Source organism: Hippoglossus stenolepis, chromosome 4, assembly GCF_022539355.2.
Source record: "Hippoglossus stenolepis isolate QCI-W04-F060 chromosome 4, HSTE1.2, whole genome shotgun sequence".
NCBI classification, from domain to species: domain Eukaryota; kingdom Metazoa; phylum Chordata; class Actinopteri; order Pleuronectiformes; family Pleuronectidae; genus Hippoglossus; species Hippoglossus stenolepis.
This window is the reverse complement of record NC_061486.1, coordinates 27,742,726-27,765,629: the sequence shown is the minus strand read 5'-3', so window position 1 is coordinate 27,765,629 and position 22,904 is coordinate 27,742,726. Positions and strand designations below refer to the sequence as shown.

General features: G+C 40.4%; 1 protein-coding gene across 7 annotated transcripts in view; it reads right to left on the bottom strand.

Annotated features, from left to right (window-relative positions):
• LOC118106618 (RNA-binding protein Musashi homolog 2) overlaps positions 1 to 22,904 on the bottom strand; it is a 167,590-nt gene that overhangs the window by 21,878 nt on the left and 122,808 nt on the right. For all 7 annotated transcript variants that reach the window (XR_004695225.2, XM_035155313.2, XM_035155312.2 and 4 more), the window contains one exon: positions 2,601 to 2,683. Coding sequence is in view for 6 of the 7 variants with exons in the window: in XM_035155313.2 (XP_035011204.1) it covers positions 2,601 to 2,683 (83 nt within the window). In the remaining variant the exon portion in view is untranslated. The remainder of the gene's footprint in view (positions 1 to 2,600; positions 2,684 to 22,904) is intronic.

Genomic DNA, 22,904 nt, shown 5'->3' with positions numbered 1-22,904 from the left:
ACATCCAAAACTTTTCTGTTTTTCCTTTGAGATATGTTCATTATGTCACAAGGTATGGTGGTACTGTATAGTGCGGCACTGCAAGTCAGAAATCAGCAAAGGAAAACATAACAGATGTACTATTGTCAGTGGTTATAGTAAAGGATCTGATATTATTCAAAAAATGACAATACAGCTGCCAGCAGAGCATTGTGACAGAAAAAACTGAATAGTTTGACATGAGATAGAGCAAATTGGGCAATGAGTTGGATTGGAGGCAGTGAACGATGTTGTCTGAAAAAGGATATGGAGAAAACATCTACACTCAAGTTTTTGAGTTTTCAGCCACATATTAAATGCAGAAGGTGCAGTTCTCATTGTGCGACCAAAATTGAGATTTTAATAATTGCTGTCTGCTTGCCCTTGCTAATTAAGCTCAATAAATAAGAAATTTAGATTCAATTAAGAAGTTGTGGACCGTTTTCAGTATGACAGTAAATGGGGAACTACAATGTTTAATGACAACTTACTGATTCTTAAAAGTTACTCTAGCCAGATATTTTAACAGATCCTTGGGGCTTACAAAGCCACTTAATAGTTCCTAGCACCTACCAAGTGCACTGATCATGAGAGGAGAGCTGCCGTGAACGGGTGTGGCTGGGAATACTATTTTACTGGCTATTCAGTATAATACTTTTCCAGTGGAAGCAGGGTAGACATTCGGATGAAGGCAGTTAGAAGCCATCAGCTAAAATAAGTTACAGTGAAACTCTATTAGTGTGAATTCCTCTAGAGCCTGAAACTCGGATCCTTGTAACGGAGAGCTAAACAGGAACCCCTGTACTTATTTCCGGATACATCTATGGAGAGCACATTTTACTAGGTTGCATCTCAACCCCAATATAATCTGCCTTTTTCCCCAAACTGTTGGCAACCATTTCTGACTTTTCTACCCTCCTATACTTTGATAGATTTTAATTGTACCCCTAACCCTACTATCGATCAATCTCCTTCTTGCAAAATTCTCCTCCAGACATTCACTACCAGGCTCACCAAAGTTTTCCAGCGAGTCTCTCCGGGCAGAGAGGCAGCAAGGGCTCTGGTTAACCTTCGTCACGGTAAGCATAACGCCACAGACTTTGCCATTGAGTTCCGTATCCTAGCGGCAGATAGCGGAATACTTGGTAAAATGTAATTTTTTGTTCATTGTTAACTGAATATTTACATTTAGTTGCATATTGTTTTGAATCTATTGTCTATATTTAAAGAAGAATGTTTAGCTTTATTTCTTTCCTTTTCCTCTAGTGGGTTTTATTATTTTTTGTGTCTTCAAAAGGTGTGCATAAATAAAAAGCCCAAAGAGTAGAGTGCTCCTTGCTCTCATAGAAAACACTGCTCCTGAAGCTGCTGAAATGCCTTGTCAGTAGTCTCACTGAAATGAGCGTGCTGTAGTGATGCCACATAACACCAGCACATCAGCATATTGCACGACTAGTGTCCAGTCTGGCATGCTCACAACTAAGCTGGGTAAAGCAAGGGTGGAAGTAAGTTAAGATAAGATAATCCTTTATTCGTCCCACGGTGGTGGGGACAAGATGAGTTAGGTTAGTATATGTTTAGGTGACGTATTTTCTTTATTTGTGGATTTATGTTTGAAACAAACAAGTTGGCTACTACAACTTACTTGTTAGCTAACATTATTGCGAAGTGTATTTGCTAACTTTTATCAGGTGTAGGGCCAAAACTGTATGAAAATATGCAGATGTTTCTAAATATTGAGCACTGGTAGAGTGTGGAGGTGGATTTATCATAGTAAAATCTGTAATGCGTAGGCCTTGGCTGTTTCGGATACACCGACGAGGTAACATGCAAAATAAAGTTTTGTCAATATGGCCCTGCTATACCTCGTTAGAATGGGTGGAAGCTCCGCTAACATACTGTCACTAACATGGCTGAGTGCGGACATTTTTACAGGGTATTCACTAGCTATATTGTAGTTTAGTAGCTTCTGTGTAAGACAACCAGGGCTGTGTTGATGTAAAACCAATATATTGTGCGGGTGTGTGTACATGTGGGTATTCTTGGTGTAAAACAGTTTTTGATTGTTTTGTTTGCGTCTGTATTTCAGAGTACATCACACCTAGCAGCACATGCCAGGGTGCTGCTCAACACACATCCAATGAGAGTCAATGATGATTCAAATCGTTAATGATAGTAAACTAAATAGTAGATCTGTAGATGCTTGGTGGCGTTGTTCAATATTAACTTCTTGGCACTGTTCAAAATATATTTCTTGTTTTGGGATTGCTGTAATGAGATGGCTCCATAATACTTTGAAAATAGGCTGTATTGTGAAATTTTAATTTAAATTTTTATAATGGTGGCACACTCGGGCTTACACTATTTTTGCAAATCAGCTGTTTGCAAGTGACAGACAAACAAACTACTGGCCCACAGACTGTGTGTGTGTGTGTGTGTGTGTGTGTGTGTGTGTGTGTGTACTCGCACTGCCCGTCTCCATCCCGACCTGTCCCCTATCAGTTTCCACACCACACCAGGGAAAATCAAATATGAATCCAAATCTATCTCTGACATTCTGAAATGTGATGGGAGCCACTTACCATTTTATTATTGATTTCATGAAAATGGATCTCGCAGACTTTCTCCACCACATCCTCTATTTCAAATGTTACAAAGCCAAAACCTGCAAAGGAGACAGAGGGATAGAGAGAATAGTGGAAAGAGAAGAGAGACACAGGAGGCAGGAAATAGAAAAGAGAGGGGCGGACAATTGGTCATAATTCTGCAAAAGCATAATTCACTTACAGATGAGAGCAAACATTCTTTGTATTGATTAAGAGATAGAAATGGAGACTATCACCACATACAGCTCTGCTTCTTCAGGTTCACAGATGTACACTCAACATAGATTTATTATTTTGCTTGTTGCTGCACAACCTGTGTGTGTACATGTTTTTCCCCTTTGTGTTATTTACTGTTATCCACTGACTGTGGTTCGGATCAACAAACTTTTGCTAGAGGATAAGAGAGATGATTGAGCAGGTTGAGCAGTTGACAGTATGACAGAGTCAGAGGAGTTTCCGCTTGCATTTGTAGGCATCATTTTTTAACTAAATAAAGCTATGCTGTCATTGGACTCATCATATCTAACTCAGGCTTTAGGCTTTGGTGTGAAAAGAATATTAAGTTGTTTGGTTTGGTTTGGAAGTAGTGAAACTTTGTCTCCTGAGTGGTAATGAATCTAGATTAATTTTCTGACAAACCATACAGCACACTATGCACATATGAGCACATTTTCTTATTGGACATATTTTGTAAAGAGTAATAACAACAAAAATCTATTTTATTGTAAAACCTGCTCATTTATTGCTGAAAGTTGCATTAACTATGAATCAGAACAATTGGAAATCTAGATATTTTTGTTATTTACTTTTCAAATCTCATAAGGTTAGTGGATCAGCCACAGGGACTAATGATACAACTACAAATTTATTCACATTATATATGACTCCACAAGAACCAGGAAAAGAGACCACATCTCTCCAGTATTAGCTTCACTACACTGGCTTCCGGTTAAATCTAGAATAGAATTTTAAATTCTCCTCACCTTCAAGGCCCTTAATAATATGGCACCATTATACCTTAAAGAGCTGATAGTACCTGATCAACCCACTAGAGCACTGCGCTCCCAGAATTCAGGCTTACTTGTCGTCCCTAAAGTCTCTAAAAGTAGAGTAGGAGCCAGAGCTTTCAGCTATCAGGTTCCTCTCCCGTGGAATCATCTCTGAGTTGAGGTGACTATGAAGGCTTTATAATGTCATAGAATTTCCTGTATTTTAATGATATTCTGTTGCTCCTTTGATTTATATATTGCACAATCCAGGTCCAAACATCAGGTCCAACATCTTTGCGATCTGATCTGATCTGATATCACATAAATTACAGTATTTGTAAAAAAAAAAAAAGGTGTGCACATTATGTAGTACACATTTTTACTCATTTTGGTGAATGATTAGAAAGACATAAGTAAAGACATGATAACGATCTGTTTAGCAAGCAAGAAAAAGATGACTGATCCTTTGCCTACCACTTCCCTTCCTCTCCTCCTCTTCATTATCAGAACCCGAACCACCCTTTCTGACATACAACAAATCAGCTGTCAGGGGTAATTTCTCAGTGAGCCCTACGGCTAACATACATTCACCACAATAGGTTGCATGAACAGACAGGGCATGAATTGTGAGAAAACAAGACTGCAAGATGACAGACAGAGGAGAAGGAGGGTGCATAATGTGTGGGAAAAATTTGATAACATGCATATACAGTATTTTTGGTATTTAAAGCATATAGTAGGTTTATTATAAATGGCTTAACAATTTCTGGAGTGGTCCCCGTGGCTTCACACCCATCAGTACTGCTTGCTGTGCTAATTCAAAGGCTCAGCCAGTAAGTATCATTCATGCTGGGAGATGGTCTGTATTTATATAGACCATTACCCAGTGTCTATATAATGCATGTGAATCTGTTCATGTACTCTTCAAAAGTGTTCATGTATCAGATGCAACAATGCAGACTAGATGAGCCGGGACGATCATATGGTAGCCTTGTTTTATATGGTTAGCCCATCTTTTGTAGAGGGTATATGTAACATCCTTTAAGACATATGGCACATACTTATGTATTGTTCATCGCTAATCACTTCTTAAAATTGTCACTTCTTAAATTTGAAAAGCAGTGATACGTGATGAAGAGTTGATGGATGTTAGCTGATGTTACTATTGAGCATAAAATGGAACATAAAATTCAGCATACCATAATAAAATTTCAGAAAGTGAAACAAAGTATCCAAGTATAGTAACAAGTAAAAAAAACAGAGGATAGACCCAAGATGCCAGCATGATGTTGATTAAAGTGTGGAACTGAGCAGCCAATCACAGGCCACCCAGCAGGAAGCAAATCAGGCAAGTGCAACATACAGAGCTAAAATCTACAGCAACTGAGTGGAGAGAACAAACAAATAAAATGTCACTCTGTCTGTGCAGCTGCGGCAGATAATTGTGGCTGGGGAGCTAAGAGGCAAGTTCATTTGTAAGAGCAGGTTTTCAATCATTTTTGTTCTGAAAAACAAATATCAACTTAAAAAGCTGCATCTCCGATTATCTTTCAGAGTCTCTATTGATTTCTTTGGGAGGTCTGCAAAATGTGTAGTACAGTAATCCAGTAGACTAGAAATGAAGGCATGAATGAGGTTTTCAGCATCCGTCTGTCTATAAATGGCCGACTTTGCTATGTTTCTAAGGTGGAAAAATTAGGTTTTGGTAAAGTGGGCCTTGAAACTCAGACCTGGGTCGAAGATAACACCTAGATTTGTCAACTCAGATTTTATCCAAGGAGTTAGCTGACCCAGACTAATTACCAGCATTTCTCTTTTTGATTTGGGGTTTGGATTCATTTAGTGATAGAGCGCAGAGCATTATCATCATTTGGCGCAGCAGTGATGTACAGGTGTGTATCATCTGCATAACTATTGAAACAAACATTGTGCTTTTCTGATGATGTCATCCAGTGGCAGCATGTGAAGTGAGAATAATAAAGGTGCAAGGCAGCTCCCCTGTGCAACCCCCTAATTCAGTATTAGATGCAAAAGTAAATCGGTAAGAAAATGACTTGAGTCAAAGTCTTAAAGTAGCTATCAAATGTACTGAAGTATCAAAAGTAAAAGTACAAGTACCAAAATAAAAAATGTAAAGTGCTTTTTATAGTAGGCCTATACAGAAACAAAACTAACAAAAATGGTTCTCTTCAGGCTTTATTTCAGATGACTGAAAAATTATAACAAAATATATATATGCTGTATAATTTAAGAAATTTTGAACCCCAGATGCTGGGGTAATTTTTGCAAAGTGGGAGAAGGTGGAAATATGGGCAGTGCTTATAACCCTGGTTGTTGGCTCTTTCCGAGCTATGTATCTACATGTGGTAGCACTCTGTCAAGCATTACGAGCTGCAGAAGAATACCAAATACTGCAAATGCCAGTACAAATCAATGGATTGCTTTGATCGCATACATCAATGAGAGAGGCACGCACAGCAAGGAGAGTTGTCTTTAGCGACTGTGGCTGAGGTGGTAGAGAGGTCATCCTCTAACCAGAAGGTCGACGGTTCGAACCCAGTGTTCCCCATCTGCATGCAGAAGGGTCTTTGGTCAATGTACTGAACGCCAAATTGCCCCCTAAAAAAATGGCAACAGTAGTAGATGGCTGGCAGGCCCAAATATTTGACTGCCAGTCTTATCCCCCACCTCCAATGGTGTCCTTTCATCCCTTCCAAAGAGATTCAATAACCATTCACACTTGGACTCATGCAACCCTCTTCCTTGCTCATATCATGTAAGACCTCTTAAGATTGACTAGCAATCGGAGAAGACAAATGATAACCCTTGTCCCTGGCAGTGGCACCAATTGTTCTCCACAGCAGCACATCATCAACTGCAGCACTAATCAAGGGTCTGTGAAACCCCTCAGATTTCACCTCTTCTGCACAGGTCCCCAATTTGTCGTAGCAACCTGTCTCTCTTCACCTCAGAATAAGCAGTGTTCTGTGACACTTCCTGGAGATGCTTTTCACAAGTAAACAAGAGTTATTTGTTTGTGGCCCAAGAACCCCCAGGGATTTTATAATTTGGCCTTCTTGATATTGAAGTTGAAAAGCCCTGCATTAGACAGTAGCAAGCATTAGGTTATTTGGTAAGATCAAACCACAGACCTTCTGCTTAGTGTATGACCCCTGAGCTCTGGTCAGATAATATAACTGGATATGTTCACCAAAGCTTTCATCCATAATACTCACTATAAAGTTGAGTTGTTTGTTTAACACAGTACAAATACAAGCTCTAGTCTTATTCTTATTCACTGATACAATTTGTATCGGTAAATATCTGTTACTGCAGAATTAAAAGACATAATTAAGTCACACAACATGTATGAGAAAATAGAAATACCAGTTACACATTTGTTTGTTTCTCTCCATTAAGTGCTGTTGCTTCTTGCTCCCTGTTTTTTACTCTCTTTTCATTGGTTTCACTGTTCCATCTTCATCGCACTCGGCACCCTTTTCAATATACTCCCAAGTGAGAGAAGTCATTAAAATACAGACGCACACCAGGACAACATTGTCACAAATGGCATCCAGTTTCTACTCTCGATCAGAGCCAGTGGGAGCTCACTGACATTAAGTGTAAGTGTGTGTGTGCTTGGTAAAATTGAGATGTTCTGCTTTATACATTTAAAAGATAAGAAAATTCTGAAAGTCTTGATGGTGTCAAGAGGGATTATCTGCCATCAAAGAAGGGGCCACATGAATGGATTCACAAATTCACTATGCTTGTAGCATGAATGTAATGACTAAATATACAAATTCGTGAAATCTCAAATGTTATTGTTTCACATCGGCAGCAACGACTCCCGGCTTCGTATGTTGGAGGTCACTAAAGTTAATGTTGAATCGGTGTGTGCTTTTGCAAAAACTAATTCAGACACAGTAGTTTTCTCTGGACCTCTCCCTAACATGACAGGTGATGACATGTTTAGCCGCATGTTGTCTTTTAACCGCTAGCTGTCGAGGTGGTGTCCTGTAAATGGTGTAGGCTTTGTAGATAATTGGCAAACTTTTTGGAGGAAACCTGTTAGGAGAGTCGGCGTTCATCCCACTTGGCATGGGGCAGCTCTCTTATCTAGGAATATTACTCAGTCTATAAAATGACTGAGTAACGTTTGTTGAGTCTCCATCAGGGGTCAAAGAGTGCAGCAGACTATGCTGTGGAGTTTTGGACCTTGGCAGCTGACGCTCAATGGGATGAGCGTGCACTTAGGAGTTTTTCAGAAAGGTTTAAATGAACAGCTTAAAGATGAACTTGCCTCCAGGGATGAACCTGAAAGTCTCAACTCTCTTGTCTCTCTAACTATCAGGTTGGACAATTGCCTGTGTGAACGCTGCATGGAGAAATCTGCTCATTCGCTGCCGGCCACCAGCGCTCACACTATGCCCACGACTCGCACCACAGTTGGTCCACAACAAACCTCCACCATTCAGCCCAGCTTGGCCACTGTTTTTCCAGAGGATGAACCCCTGCAACTCAGCAGGGCCCAGCTACCTCCTGCGGAACGTCTACGGCGCATCCGGGCCGGTGAGTGCATATATTGTGGTAAGGGGGTCATTTCCTTGCTGCTTGCTCAATTCTGCCAAAAGACCAGGCTCATCCGTGGAAGTGGGGGTACTGATGAGCCAAGCCAACCACTTCCCTCCACCTAAATCCCAGTTACAAGTTTTAGCTACCATTTGCTCCAATCAGCTGTCTCTGCCCCTCCTAGCTCTAATTGACTCGGGTGCTGAAGATAATTTCCTTGATTATGATGTAGCCTTTCAGTCAGATTCAGTACTCGAGCCCTTAGATGCACCCCTGAATGCAAGGTAGGTTTCTAGCTAAGGTAAATCACCAAACTGCTCCCCTCACCCTCGTCCTCTCTGGTAAGCACAGTGAAACCATTCGTCTCAAGATAATTTAAGCTCCAAATTCACCCCTAGTTCTTGGCCACCCATGGTTGAAGAAACATAACCCTCACATAGATTGGGCAGCTGGGAGAATTGTAGCTTGGAGCAGTTTCTGTCACTCTACGTGCCTGCAGTCAGCCTTGTCCCCAGCTGAGGGAGTGACCACATCAGTTTGCCCCCCAGACTTTTCAGGCGTTCCTCAGAAGTACCAAGATTTAGGTGAGGTATTTAGCAAAGACCGAGCACTTTCTCGACCCCCTCATAGACCTTACGAATTTGCTATTGACCTGCTCCCTGGTTCCAACTGCCAGCTAGCCATTTATACAATCTCTCGCGCCCTGAGCAAGCGGCCATGGAAAACTAAATTTAAGAGTCTCTAGCTGCTGGAATAATCCGCCCATCCTCTTCCCCTCTTGGTGCTAGTTTTATCTTTGTTGAGAAAAAGGATGAGACTCTTCGCCCTTGCATTGACTTCCGTGGCCTAAATAACATCACTATCAATAACTAATACCCCCTTCCACTAATCAGCTCTGCTTTTGAACCCCTTCAGGGAGCCTCCATCTTTTCAAAACTGGATCTCCGTAACGCCTATCTTGTGCGGATTCGGGATGGGAATGAATGGAAGACTGCTTTTCACAAACCGCTGGGGCATTTTGAGTATCTAGTTATACCCTTTGAGTGAATGATGTCCTTCGAGACTTCCTCAACCGTTTTGTTTTTGTATATTTAGATGACATCCTTATCTTTTCCAAAGACCTCAGTGAGCATGTGTCCCATGTCCGGCTAGTTCTCCAGAGACTACTAGAAAATACGATTTTCTCAAAGCAGAGAAGTGTGAGTTTTACACCAGCTCGGTGAGTTTTCTGGGGTACCATCATCGAGGGTGGGCAGGTGAAGACAGACCCGGAAAAGATCAAGGCAGTATCTGAGTGGCCCACACCCACTACTTGCAAGAAATTGGAAATTGGATTTGCAAATTTCTATCGCAGATTAATCAAGGGTTTCAGTCAAGTGGCAGCTCCCCTCACTAAACTAACGTCTTCCTCTGTGCAATTTTCCTGGACCCCGGAAGCAGAGGCAGCATTTTGCAAACTAAAGAATCTGTTCATCTCGGCTCCTGTGTTAGTTCAACCTGATCCCTCTCTGCAGTTTGTAGTGGGAGTGGATGCTTCAGATACTGGGATAGGAGCTGTTCTTTCCCAACGTTCTGGTTCAGATCACAAGCTTCACCCATGTGCCTTTTATTCTTGTCGCTTGTCACCTGCTGAAAAGAACTATGATGTTGGGAAAAAGGAATTGTTACCTGTCAAGTTAGCATTAGAAGAGTGGAGACATTGGCTGGAGGGGGTGGAGCAACCATTCGTGGTTTGGACTGATTACAAGAATTTAGCATACATTCAGTCAGCTAAGAGGCAAAACTCCAGACAGGTTCGGTGGGCCTTGTTTTTCAGTCGTTTTAATTTCCCCTTCACTTACCGCCCAGGTAAACGTAACATAAGGCTGGATGCTCTCTCCCGACAACATATGAGTGAGGTATCCAATGCAGATTCTGACCATCTTGCCTCCCTCCTGTGTTGTCGCAGCGGTCACATGGGAGATTGAAGCAGTGATCAGGGGGGCACAAGAAAATCAACCTGATCCAGGTACAGGCCCACCTAACTGTCTTTTTGTCCCAGATTCTGTTCGTTCTCATGTCCTACAGTGAGTACACACCTCTAGGTTTGCCTGCCACCCTGGAGTTAGCCGCACTCTCTCTCTCCTGAAGAGACACTTCTTGTGGCCCATGATATATGCAGACACTCGTACATATGTTGCTGCCTGTTCTGTGTGTCCGTCTCCTTCGGCGCTGCGCAGGAACGTGGAATCGGAGCCACGCTTGCCACCTCCTTCAGCTCGGTTGTACATTGTTGTAATCCTCCCTTCTGTGTAAAAACTAATACATGCTTACGAGCAATTCTCCCTGTCCTCTCAAGGTACCCAGTCCCTCAACAGGTGCCTCAGTGCTTTCCTGTTGTCATACCGAAATACACCTCATGCTACGACAAAGGTGTCTCCTCGACTTGACCTCCTGAGACCTCAAAAGAGTTTGTGCACCTACAACAGAGAGCTCAAGTGGAGAGACGAGCGAAAGCAAAGTTCCGGAGCTTCACAGCTGGAGACATGGTTCTCGCCCGGAACTATACCAAAGGGATAAAGTGGATGCCTGCTACAGTTGTTGCAAAAACAGGCCCCGTGTCATACACAGTTGAAACACATAATCTCATCTGGAGAAGACACATCGATCAACTGCTCCACACTTCCCATGATGACTCACCTCAGCCACCATCCCTTGTTCCAGAGCTGGAGGCCTACCAGGAACAGCATATATCCCCAGAAGAACCCCTGACGCAACCTTCAGGACTGGACACTGTTCCGGGCACACTTAGCCCTGATCAGGTGCCTACCCGAGGCATCACGATTCAAGATTCAAGATTCAAGAGTTTATTGTCACATGCACAACGATAACATTAAGCAGTCGCTTGCAATGAAATGCTTGGGTCACAGGCTCTCTTATAACAATGCTCAATCCAAATTTAAAATTTAAAACAAAATATACATATCTAAAATATATATATACACCTAAAGAAAAAAAGTAAAGTCTCTTGGCACTGCTAATAGCACTCCGGAGCGAGTACCTGGACTTCCTGTACTCCTCCAGATCACCTGAGATGTAGGCATCAGTCCGTGCTTTGAGTTTTGCATGGACGTCACCATTAATCCAGGGCTTCTGGTTTGGGAATGTTCGTACAGTAATCCTGGGTACGACGTCATCGATGCATTTGCTGATGTAGCAGATGAGTTCGCTCCACGCGTAGGACAGCTGATGTGTTGATGGTATCTCGGCAGGACTTTCCTCATCTTGGCGTTGTTAAAATCACCGGCCACAATAAACGCAGCCTCGGGCCGTGATGTCTCTGTCTTGTCACTTCTCCCAGACCAGGAGTCATACAGTCCTCCACAAGAGACAATGTGACTGACTTGCCTACAGGTCGTACCTACCCCAGAAGAGACAGACGACCTCCTGATAGACTGACATTGTAGAGTAGAGACTAACACTTGACATTGGGGCAGAATAATCCCCAGGGTTTAGTCCAGGAATTGAGGTAGTCTACCCTCTTTCCCTAGTTCAGGCAAAGTTCTGTAGCCAAAACAAGTTTGTTAAAAGTTAATTATAGAAGTAAGAAATACAGAAAATAACATTGTGATATTTCGAAAACAAAAGGAAAAAAAAGGGTGTGTTTGATGCAGAGACATTTCAGAGAAGATACTGAGACAGTAAAATATTTATTCTTGTTAAAGGAGCATCAAAGGTAAAGGGGGAGGGATATGTTGTGTATTGACAGCCTAAGTTTGTCCCTTCACGGATACTGTTACGCCCCCTTTTGTGTTACGTGCTTGTAATCCTCCGTTCTGTGTAAAAATTGTGCAATTCTCCCTAGTCTCCCGTGTACTCATTATTGGTGATAGTACCTGATAATAGAGTGAGTATACAACAGTATTAAATCAAAATGATACCTTGTGAATCAGAATTGATTAATAATAAACAAATACTTAGTATACTTAAAAAGCAAGAACATTGATCAAGTACAGTGAGTAAAGTTATGAATCTGTTTAAAGTCTATCGGGATAATATTTTCATAGAAATGTTGTATCATGAAAGAAAAAATAGTTGGAATGATAATCCTGCGAGGATTGAATCCATATCGCCATGCATGTATGTTCTAGTAACCTCTCCATGGTGGTGACCCTCTACATGCGTAATGCACATGGGTAGAAGACTCTACAATGTGTTAATTATGATGATGGTTAATGTGAAGTTTTTGATTTTGATTGAAATTGTTAAATCTAACTGTTACGCAATTTTCGGGGAGACACTGTCTCCTCTCATTGAGACGTAGTGCAGCTGTCTGTCGTGTTTGGGGAAGTGCGAGAGCTTGGCCAAAGTCAGAGGCTTTACTCCCTAGAGAACATAGATATGAGAAATGAGTCCTCACTATGAATTAGAGGGAAGATTTGGTGCTATAAATATAGAACTGAATCGAATAATAATGGTTTGAATGCAATTTTGGGTTTGAAATGTTAATGTGTGTTGATTTATATTGTGTGTTTCAATTTACGGAGTAGTTCCCTTTATTTTAAAATATATAATGAATAATTATCAATGATGATCATCCTGGAGCTGAGAAGAAAAAAAAGGAAATATACCGAAGAGCAGCCCTGGTGGTTTAAAAACCCACTGGCTCGCTCAGACGATGGAAGAAGACAGAAGAAATTCTGATGTTGTGATTATAATTTTCCTGATTAACATTTATGTTTATGTAATCTGACTGTTTTGACTGAGGACATTGAAGAAATATGTCCCATTTGCACTTGTTATGATTGTTCTGTTATGTATTCTTTGAATAAATAAGCAGAAGGACTAATTGGTTGCCGCAGAGCCTTTACTCAAATTGGCCGAGAGATGTTTGCCTGCGACAGCCCCCTTTTAGAGGGGGGTTCAAATTAATGCTTGATGAGTGAGACCTTCATGTTGAATTTATACTGTGTTTTATCCATTGTATTGTCAAGCTTTTGTCATTCCTCTGGAGAAAAGATGTCCGACTGTTTTTATTGTGATAGTAGGGTTTGTGTTGATATAATATCAAAAGGGGGGAACTGTTGAAGAATTTTTGACCATCCTCACACATTACTGTATATGCCACTATATATTATGTATATATTGTATATTACACAGTATAACTGTACAGGAGAATAGTGCCTGTTTAGTTACATAGATACTCCCTTCTCTCTTCGCAGTGCCCAAGGTCAGGTTATAGATACAGGACCAACCAACAGTACATTGTAGTGTCTGCGCTTAGCGACTTTTATATCTAACTCAGATGCTTCAGACAGAGACACCAACTTTAACTCTTTTGCGTATTTCACCAGTGGCAAGACGTAAGGACACCATGTGATTTAGGAAAGCATATTTAGACTTAACTATCCAATAGGATGCGAACACCTACATGTAACATAGAGAGTGACAGCAATTCTAGCCAATTATGGATGTTCTGTTATAATGGGTGACGCAAGTAGAGGAAGATATATGGGGATGCTGTGGGAGACATCTTCAGACTTGGGGGTGACAATTGCTCATGTTACTCTGTTAGTGTTTGTATATTGTTCCACCTTCTGGTCTCCTTGATGCATCAAGTCTACATTAAAATCTTCTGCATAAGACATCAGCAGCTGCCTGAGTTCTCCTTTCACCAGCTTCCAGAAAACTTCCATAACAACTATAACTCTTTAATAACAAAATAGTTTTCATGTTTTTCTGACCAGTGCAGTCAACCCGCTAAGAGGAGTAAATATCACATCACTATTGTCAGTAGGTGGCAACTGTTCTTATTCAGCTCACCATAAGGCACAGTGCACATTTGTACATTAATAAACAATATTTGCACACAGTGCTGTGCTCAGCAACTCACCTTGGGCACATCTCTCATGAAGTGGCAGTGACTCAAATTTGCCATGGCATTCATCTACTACCTAAATCAATTTGTATGATTTACAAACTCCACTCCCATAACTTCATCATATGTTCATGGGGTATTCTGGATATCTTCAATTTGTTTAAAACACATCTGCCTTGTCGACCTCTAATAAAAAAGACCCTGTTGTCTGCTTAATTACACAAAATTGAACAGAAAACTTGACCAGCAGAATTTGTCCACCTCAGATAATCATGGTTTCATGTGGAGGAATAAAAGAAAACATTACATTGTAATATAGTGGCTTTCTAAACTATTTACTGATCCAAACAAGTAACGCACAGTGAATTTCAATTGACATTTGAATTAGAAAGAGGGTTTCATGTGTAAATGTGCCATGAATACACAAACAAAGCACTCAGAAATGACGACGAAACCCTATTGTCCCTTTTCACCTTGGGAGGTGTTATGGGAAAACTAGCCAGATGCAACACCGCTGAGTCAATAAATAGATTGGCATGCATCAATGGGAATTTGTGCATTATTTACACATCCTCTTGATCAAAAACAATAAGGAGGAGGGGAGACAAGGAGGTGGGAGGAGAAAACACAGTTACGCTCTTTAGAAGCAGGATCCCATTTAAAGTTAATGAGAGTGGACAGAGGAATCGATTGAGGCAGCAAGCCATCTCACTACATTGTAATGAGCAGAGAGAAATTCGTTAAGCAGACTGATGGGGGCTGGGAGAGAAACACACAAGGTGAATAAAGAGGAAGAGGAGGACAGGAAAAGGCCTCGTTTCATGGAGTGGCTCTGACTTGTTAGAAAAAAAGCAAATGAAGGGATTTAATGTCTTTGACGTCTGCAAGACTGCTTTATTAGACGCGAAGATAAGTACAGAGGACTACTGACAGTGTTTATGTGTATGTAGCCAAAGCTAATTCAACACCACTCCCTTGATGTGCATGTCTGGGTCAAGTAATCATTAAAATTATATTTTGTTTTTCAAAATCAGTGCATACAGCAGTAAAACATGGCATACACAAACTGACAAATGAAACAAAACATAAATACTCATAATGACTAGTTAATGTTTCATTTATGTACGTTTAATGTGATGTATGAATAACTGAGAACAGTAATTTAAATAATTATTAATAATTATATTAAATAATTAGAAACACTGCAATATTGACATCTCAGAAGGTTTATTGGCCAGCACTTTATTATTAAGTTATTAAGGGTCTTTAGTGGTTAAATAGTGGAAGCTTGTGCCTGATCCAGAGAGGTGAAACAGTAACACAAGAGGAAAGTACGAGCTGTATGAAATGTTAAGCAAAGCTCAAGGTTTGAGTTACACTTGATTTTTTAAGATTGTTATATCTTACATTTGAGAAAATCAATACATTGTAAGTCAATCAGTCAATCAAGTTTTATTTGTTTATCCCATATTCAAAAAACAAAATTTATGTATAGGGCTCAACAAGGTGCAACATCTTCTGCACCTAACCCTCAACATGAGTAAGGAAAAACCATTGGCTCAAGCTATCACTCCTTGTAGAGAGATCCGCAAGACAGGAATCCTCTCCCAGGACAGACAGTAGTTTCCTTTCTATATCTTTGTGCAACCAGAGACTGCTGAAATGATGAGGGACACATTTCTTGATCCCACTTCCTCAGCAGTAGTTCAGAATCATTAGAGAATGACGTTTTGTGTGTTGTAAATGACCAGCACATCAAAAAGGGGCAAGGGGGTAATTTGTATTTTACAGCATTTAAAGGTATTTTTACAGGTCATTATTAAACATCCACCTTTCCTCAAGCATCTGTCTTTGGGCTAATAATTATAGTCCAAGTTTGAGTTTAATATATATTTGATAATGTTTGGACATTAAGTTTTTAATATTCAGGTGTCCTATCTGCAATAATGCCGGCATGGTGGAAAAAAACATATTTTGATTCAGACTTAGGAGTCGGTTGGGAGTCTATATACTACCATTATTGATGTTTTAATATTAACCTTGTGTAATGTTTGTGTCTGTGCCAAGTAATTGTCCCTGATCATCTTGTGTACCTTTTGAGTATTTCCCAGTTCGCTCATCCCTATTTCCCAAGTGATTTGTCTGGGGCAAATTTTGTTAATGTCAACACAGAAGCCATCCAAGGCAGCATTACAACCCGCTCCTGTCTGATGCTTGGGGCAGATGCCCAATCTCATGCACTTGTCATCCCCATGGGATCCAGTGCGCAACATGCTCCAGCACAGGCCTCTGGGTGATCTTGATCTTTGGGATCTGGGTTAACTGTCTAATGCAGACATGTCAAACTCAAGGCCCGCGGGCCACATCGGGCCCGTGGTACAATTATATCTGCCTGTCAAAAAAAAAAAATCATGTCTACCTTAACTGGCCCGCTGGTAAATAGGACACACCCTTTTTTTGGGGTGAAAAAAAAACTCCATAGGCCGAGCAACCGTGTGCAATGTCCGGTTATTAAATAATTTTTCCAGTGTTCCAGAGATCCCAGTGCCTGCCCCATCAAGTTCACCCACACGCCCCTTCTCTTTGATGAAGATGAACAAAAACCCACACCGGAGTCGTCTCACTGATGCACACCTTCACTAACCCTAACCCTTCACACAATCTTGAGGGTTTCCACAGCACACAACCCAACCTAACATAAAATGGCAGCCAAGAAAAGATGCCAAACATTTGGCGCTGGCACATGTACATAAAAGAAGAATGTGGCCTTCCTAAATATGTTTTCTTTTTGCACTTTTCCAACAATTAAATTAATAACTATAATCAAAATTACCATCTAGATAGTTAGCTAAGTTGAAGGATATGGAGTTCTTGACAGTGTAGAGGTTGGCAAAATTCACTTATGCAACATTAATGAAAAAACATTTGTGAAAGGAAAACATTTATTATGAATATAATAAAGTATAAAAACACAAATTACTAATGGTGTAATTACTAAACAAAGATAGGTATGTGAGTATGCATGCGTGTGTGTCTGTGTGAGTCAGCGTGCTTATAAAATAGCGGTTGGCCAAAGAGATAACACCCTTCCCCCCCTATTGGAATGTTTACGACATGTAGAGATAATTAGGTGAAGATTTATGCGTGTGTCTGTGTGTGTGTTTGTGCCAAGTTAGAGAAATAGTGTAGAGTGAAATGCACAGAAAGACTGTGAAGGGCATAACAAACTAACATTACTTTCGAATAACTTATAACCAAAATATCACAACACAAATCAAACTTATAAACATCACACAGAATCGAATAAACAGTCTTGCTTAGCCTAGTATAATTATTAAGCCCAGTTGTGTTACCCGTCCTTGGAAAGGGAAAAGAGGTTGCTGTGCAGTTCGCAGTTCGGTGAAATCATCTTGCTGGTTGTGTGGCTACTGCCTTCGTAGTTCTGTTGCGCTGTGCAGCTCAGTTGCTGGTTGAAGTTCTCCTGCAGGACATCGCGTCACTGCTAGGAGGTTGGTAGAGCTTGCGAGGAGGTTTCCTTGGTGAGATGAGCTGGAAGCTGCACCTTTGAGCTCCTCTCGAAGAGTTGGATGGAAAGAGAAGATGTGAGCTGGAGAAGCCAGGCTTCTCCCCTCGGCGATGCGGGAAAAGAGGCTGGACAGCCTACTCTCCTTGGAGGGTTTGTAGAAAGAGATAGAAGAGAGGGGGAACAGGCCTTATATTGGCCCGGTGACCTCACAGGTCATGGGGCCCAGAGTGACCAATAGGAGTTGAAACTTGTGTCCCTGGGGGGTTTTCACACCTCTGTGTGACGTTCTGGAGGGTCTGGTTTTCTCCAGACAAAGGGACATGCGGCTTCAGGCTTTTGACTGCACATGGAGGCCGAACTGTGCTTTCACAAAAACCCTGTCCCAACAACAATTTCATTATGGCCTCAAGAGAAAAAATCTACTGCAGGAAGCTCCATTACAACCGGCAATTGGGGTCGGCTGTGACTGAGGGGTTAGCGGTCGTCCTCTAACCAGAAAGTCGGCCGTTCGATCCCAGTCTTCCCCATCTACATGCTGAAGTGTCCTTAGGGAAGATACTGAACCTCAAATTGTCCCTCATAGAAAGAAAGTGCTGCCCATAGATGCACTGTATGAATGTTTGTGTAAATGGGTGAATGGCAATAACCTGTACTGTAAAGCGCTTTGAGTGGTCATCAAGACTAGAAAGTGCTATATAAATACAAACCATTTACCATTACATCACACCTACTTTAGGAAACATGGTTTGGAGAAATATTGTTTCTGAGGAGCAACATGAGGGGAGGTGACAGTTTGTCTTAGACAGTAGTAACATGACAAACTGACTGTGGACCAAACAGTTCAAACCATTACTTCAATATGTTGTTTGGTAGTTTGATTAAATTCTTAATTGGTCTTTCTCTTTTTACTGCACAAACCTAATGAGCATTATTGTCAACTTAAGTTACCGTCACTTCACCTAGATGTGCCGACCGAAACCTCTCCTGATGTGTGTGTTCGAGTATATGAGGAGGAGGAGAGGACAGAGATCAGAGCAAATGGGAGCGGACATAACAATTAACATATTGTATTAAACAACGGCCAACTTTACAAATAAAACAGGGAATCACAGTTTAAGGTCACATGAAGCCTTAATAAAGTAACCTGTGTGACTTCAATGAGCAGTTGGACATTTGATACCCTAACCCTAACCCTTGGGGAAAGCACTTTGATTGATTTTTCATTTTGTTTAAAGATTTTCAGTTTTTTGGGCCTGGTGGGGGCTCTCGTTGGCCTGTACTATTATAGGGAAAACTGCTCAATTTTATTGTCTTTCTTTTGAATTCTATCTTTATTGTTGAACTGCACTATGGGTGTGGTTGTTTTAGCTCAACAAAACTGTGGCATATATTTTTGAATGTGAATTTCTTTTTTGTCTAAACATGATCAAACCTTCACTGCACCACGTTCAGAGACATTTATTTACATGGCTACAAAATATATACTTATATATTTCATATTTCGTTATATATAATATATATAACGTTAGCAAAAATTGTAATTTACATCTGTTGTCCATGGGCAGGTAAAATAAATGAATAAGTAAAGAACATGAGTGATACTGTACAAATAACAGACATCAGTATACAAATATACGGAAGCCTATTGCTGTCACACCAGAAAAATTAAAAAAACTGTGACATTATACCATTTATGTGTGTATTGACTTTGGTGACCCCACACTCTACAGGGGTACTATTATTAATTATTGTTAGTAATAAAAAACCTCAAAATTATACTAAAGCATGTCTTGTTTTGTACCTTATGTAATTACGTTAAACAAACACAACAATGTGCTGCAATTTATAGCGTTTATTCTGCGCTCTGCAGCTGAACATGGCTGTGTTCTAATCAAGGTGCATACATCCACACTTAGAGATGAGCTAGCAACACACTGCATGTCCTCTGGGCCAATAACTATGAGGTATACTTCAGGGTCACGTAGGAATATTCAGTACCATCTCAGATATCTAGAATTGTCATAAACAAGATTTACCAACATGTTCTCATGTGAAAATTACAAAGCATATTTTTCCAAAATAAGGGTTGTAGTCTACTCAGGAAATGACCCTTTATATGTGTCATGATTTTGGTAACCCTGCACTTCTGACTGCACTCTGTAGACGGTCCCTGCCCACTTGTGTTACTGCCTACTGTACATAGAGTCCAGTGGTTTTCTTCCCCATCGGATTTCGACTTGTGTTGATAAAAGTAATACACTTGCTGTTTGTGTAGGCTACATTACTCTGATTGGTTGGAGGCTATGCTTGTGATTTAACTATATTTCATTTATTAGTTATTCCGACTATACTTCAGTGTGCTACCCGAAGTGCATGTTATCAGGAGGGTACATCCATCCCAGACCTGATGATATGATAATCAAAAACTTTTCACGTTACAGCGTTATAACGTGCAACTTTGTGATACATAATTTTTGAATGATAATATGGATTTTTTGTTTTATTTAAATTTTCTGGTGTGACAGCAAAACCCTTTAAAAGTGGGATATGTAGGACATTCCATTATTGCAACTGGTAGGTCAACTTTTACTTTCCTTTACTGACAGCACAGTCTGTCCAAATGTGCTTTGCCTAAATGGCACCATACAGTCTGTTGACCTTCAGCAGCGGGCCTAGTATGTCCCAAATATCAGTTTTTTTTAAATAAAATCATTGAAAGGAAGGGGAGCAAGTCCACACAAATCCTTATATGTAAAGGATTGAGTGTAAGAATATCCTAGCAACAATTACAATGTAAATTAAGTTTCCCTTTCTTTGATACCTCATTCACACGGCATTTAAAGGTTAATGTTTCTAATGTGACCCAGAGATACATGCAATTCAATTCAATTCAATTATATTTGTATAGAGCCAAATCATAATAAACAAATGACTTCTTTAAATCGAACACGAGTTAAGATCTGCTATCCAAAAAGTATTAAACCTTTTGTAGGTGCAGAAGAGTGAGACCTTTATTTAGATGTTCAGTCAGTAGCTTTGGTACTCACTCTTCAGCAACCTTAAAAACAACTGGTAAGATGCTTAATAGGCAGATAGTTGATCTTGGATGTTATTTCCCAAATATAAAAAAATTGGATAACCATAGCCACCTTCCAAGCATATGGTAGTGTTTGTCTGAATGACAGATAAACCTGGTGAGTTATGAGGCATACTCAAGAATTGTGTATAGATAAGTTTCTTAAAAGGTTCACATATTTTTCCATTCCCTTTTGTGTCTTCAGTTCATAAGAAAATGCTGTTGTTGCCTGTCGTATAGTCTGTGTATTTGGCACAGACTATACATGAAGTCACATACTTAAACTGGCTTACGTCTACTGCCTATTACTACATATATAATATGAATCATTATTATTTGTTATCAAAATTTATATTCATATTCAGAATACACCTGAATGTTCAAAATGAGATACAAGCTTGTCATATTTACACATATTAAGTGAAACCAAAGTAAATAGTTTATCCAGTCTCTCAGCCCAGTGTTCTCTCTGTCCATCATTACGGCCCATTTCACAGAAAAGTTAATGGAATTCCATATGGACCAGAATTTTGAACTTTAGTGACAGCTTTATGTTTACACACACACACACACACACACACACACACACACACACACGGTGGTAGCAAGTTGTGGATGTGGAATCAAGAAAGTCCAATTTCTCTTCCCACCACTCTCTTCTTTCTGTCTTGCAATAACACACTAATGTGATTACACTGGCATCAAACCAATTTGGGCTTTAATTACGCAAGACACATCAAGGCGAAAACCATGAGAGGCTTTTCTCCAACAAATCAACTGGCATGACCAATGAAGCTGGGGTGGGGGGTGAGACTGACATGCAACGAGACAGAAGTAAACAGAGAGGAATCAAAGGACGAGAGAGGTGAGAGAGTGCCTTTCTAATTAGATCATGGCAGTGCTCTCAGACAGATTTAAAGCAATCTATGTGTGAGATATGAGACACTGGAGTCTGAGGATGCTGTTATCTCTGAGCTTCTGTGGAGCTCTCTCCTGCCACATTCTCACTGCTGAATATCATCTCTGCAATTGCTGATTACCAGCTCTGTATTTGGAAGTGGAGCTCTCACAGGAGACTTAAACAAATGTATATATATTTGGTTACTCTTCTCAGCCAGAAAGATCGAGCAGGAGCTCTGAATCTTTTTCACATTTTACAAACACCTCACCAAGTACAGCAGAGGAAAACAATCAATAAAGACATAGGGTAACAAAAGATTAAGCCAATTATTAATACAATTGGTCTGTTGCTGTTCTCTGACTGCAAAGATGAAATTAAAAAAACAGCCATTTTGTTGAATTATTACATGGAGCCTTTTTAAAGGTTCTTACTGCGATAACTCAAAGCCAAACTAGGGACACTAGGGAGACTGAGATAGAAGAAACTCACAAGAGTTGTCTGGTTTTGTTGCAAACAAAAACATATGTCCTTAGGATTAATAATGAGGTACTAGAGTCACTTAACTATTTACTCAATATTCATTTATTCACTCATATATATATGTCTATATATAAACTGTTCAAAATAATTAAGGGAACACTGAAATCACACGTCAGATCTTGATGAATGAATTATTCAAGTTGAAACTCCTTACTGATGTCCATTGTATAATTTGTTGAGAACAAAATGACGTAACAATGGTCAATGGAAACCAAAATCTTAAACCAACTGAGGACTGGATTCAAGATCTCACCGAAAATCAAAGTAATAAACTGATCCCACAGGCTGATCCAACTTGCGTGAATTTCATAACAGCAACTCATATGACTAAGTATTGTGTATGGCCTCCTCATGCCTGTATGCACTCCCGACAACAGCTGGACGTGCTCCTGATGAGACGGCGGATGGTGTATTGGGGGATCTCCTCCCAGACTTGGATCAGGACATCAGTGAGCTTCTAGACAGTCTGTGGCGGTACTTGGCTGGTAATTGCTCTGAGGATTTCATCCTGGTACCTAACAGCAGCCAGGGTACCGTTGGCTATGATATGGAGGTCTGTTAGACCCTCCAACGATATGCCTCCCCAGACCATCACTGACCCACTGCCAAACCGGTCATGCTGGATGATGTTACAGGCAGCATAACGTTCACCATGTTCAATGCCAGTTTTTATATTGTACTTTACATTTATATAGTATGAGTTTTTCATTAGAGCGTTTTAATGGAATCCTGGGAAAGTTTAATAACAACAATAGGACAATTGAAGTCCAAATCATGAGGCAATTTTTATTTGGGAGGATCAATGTTTGGGACTTTGTC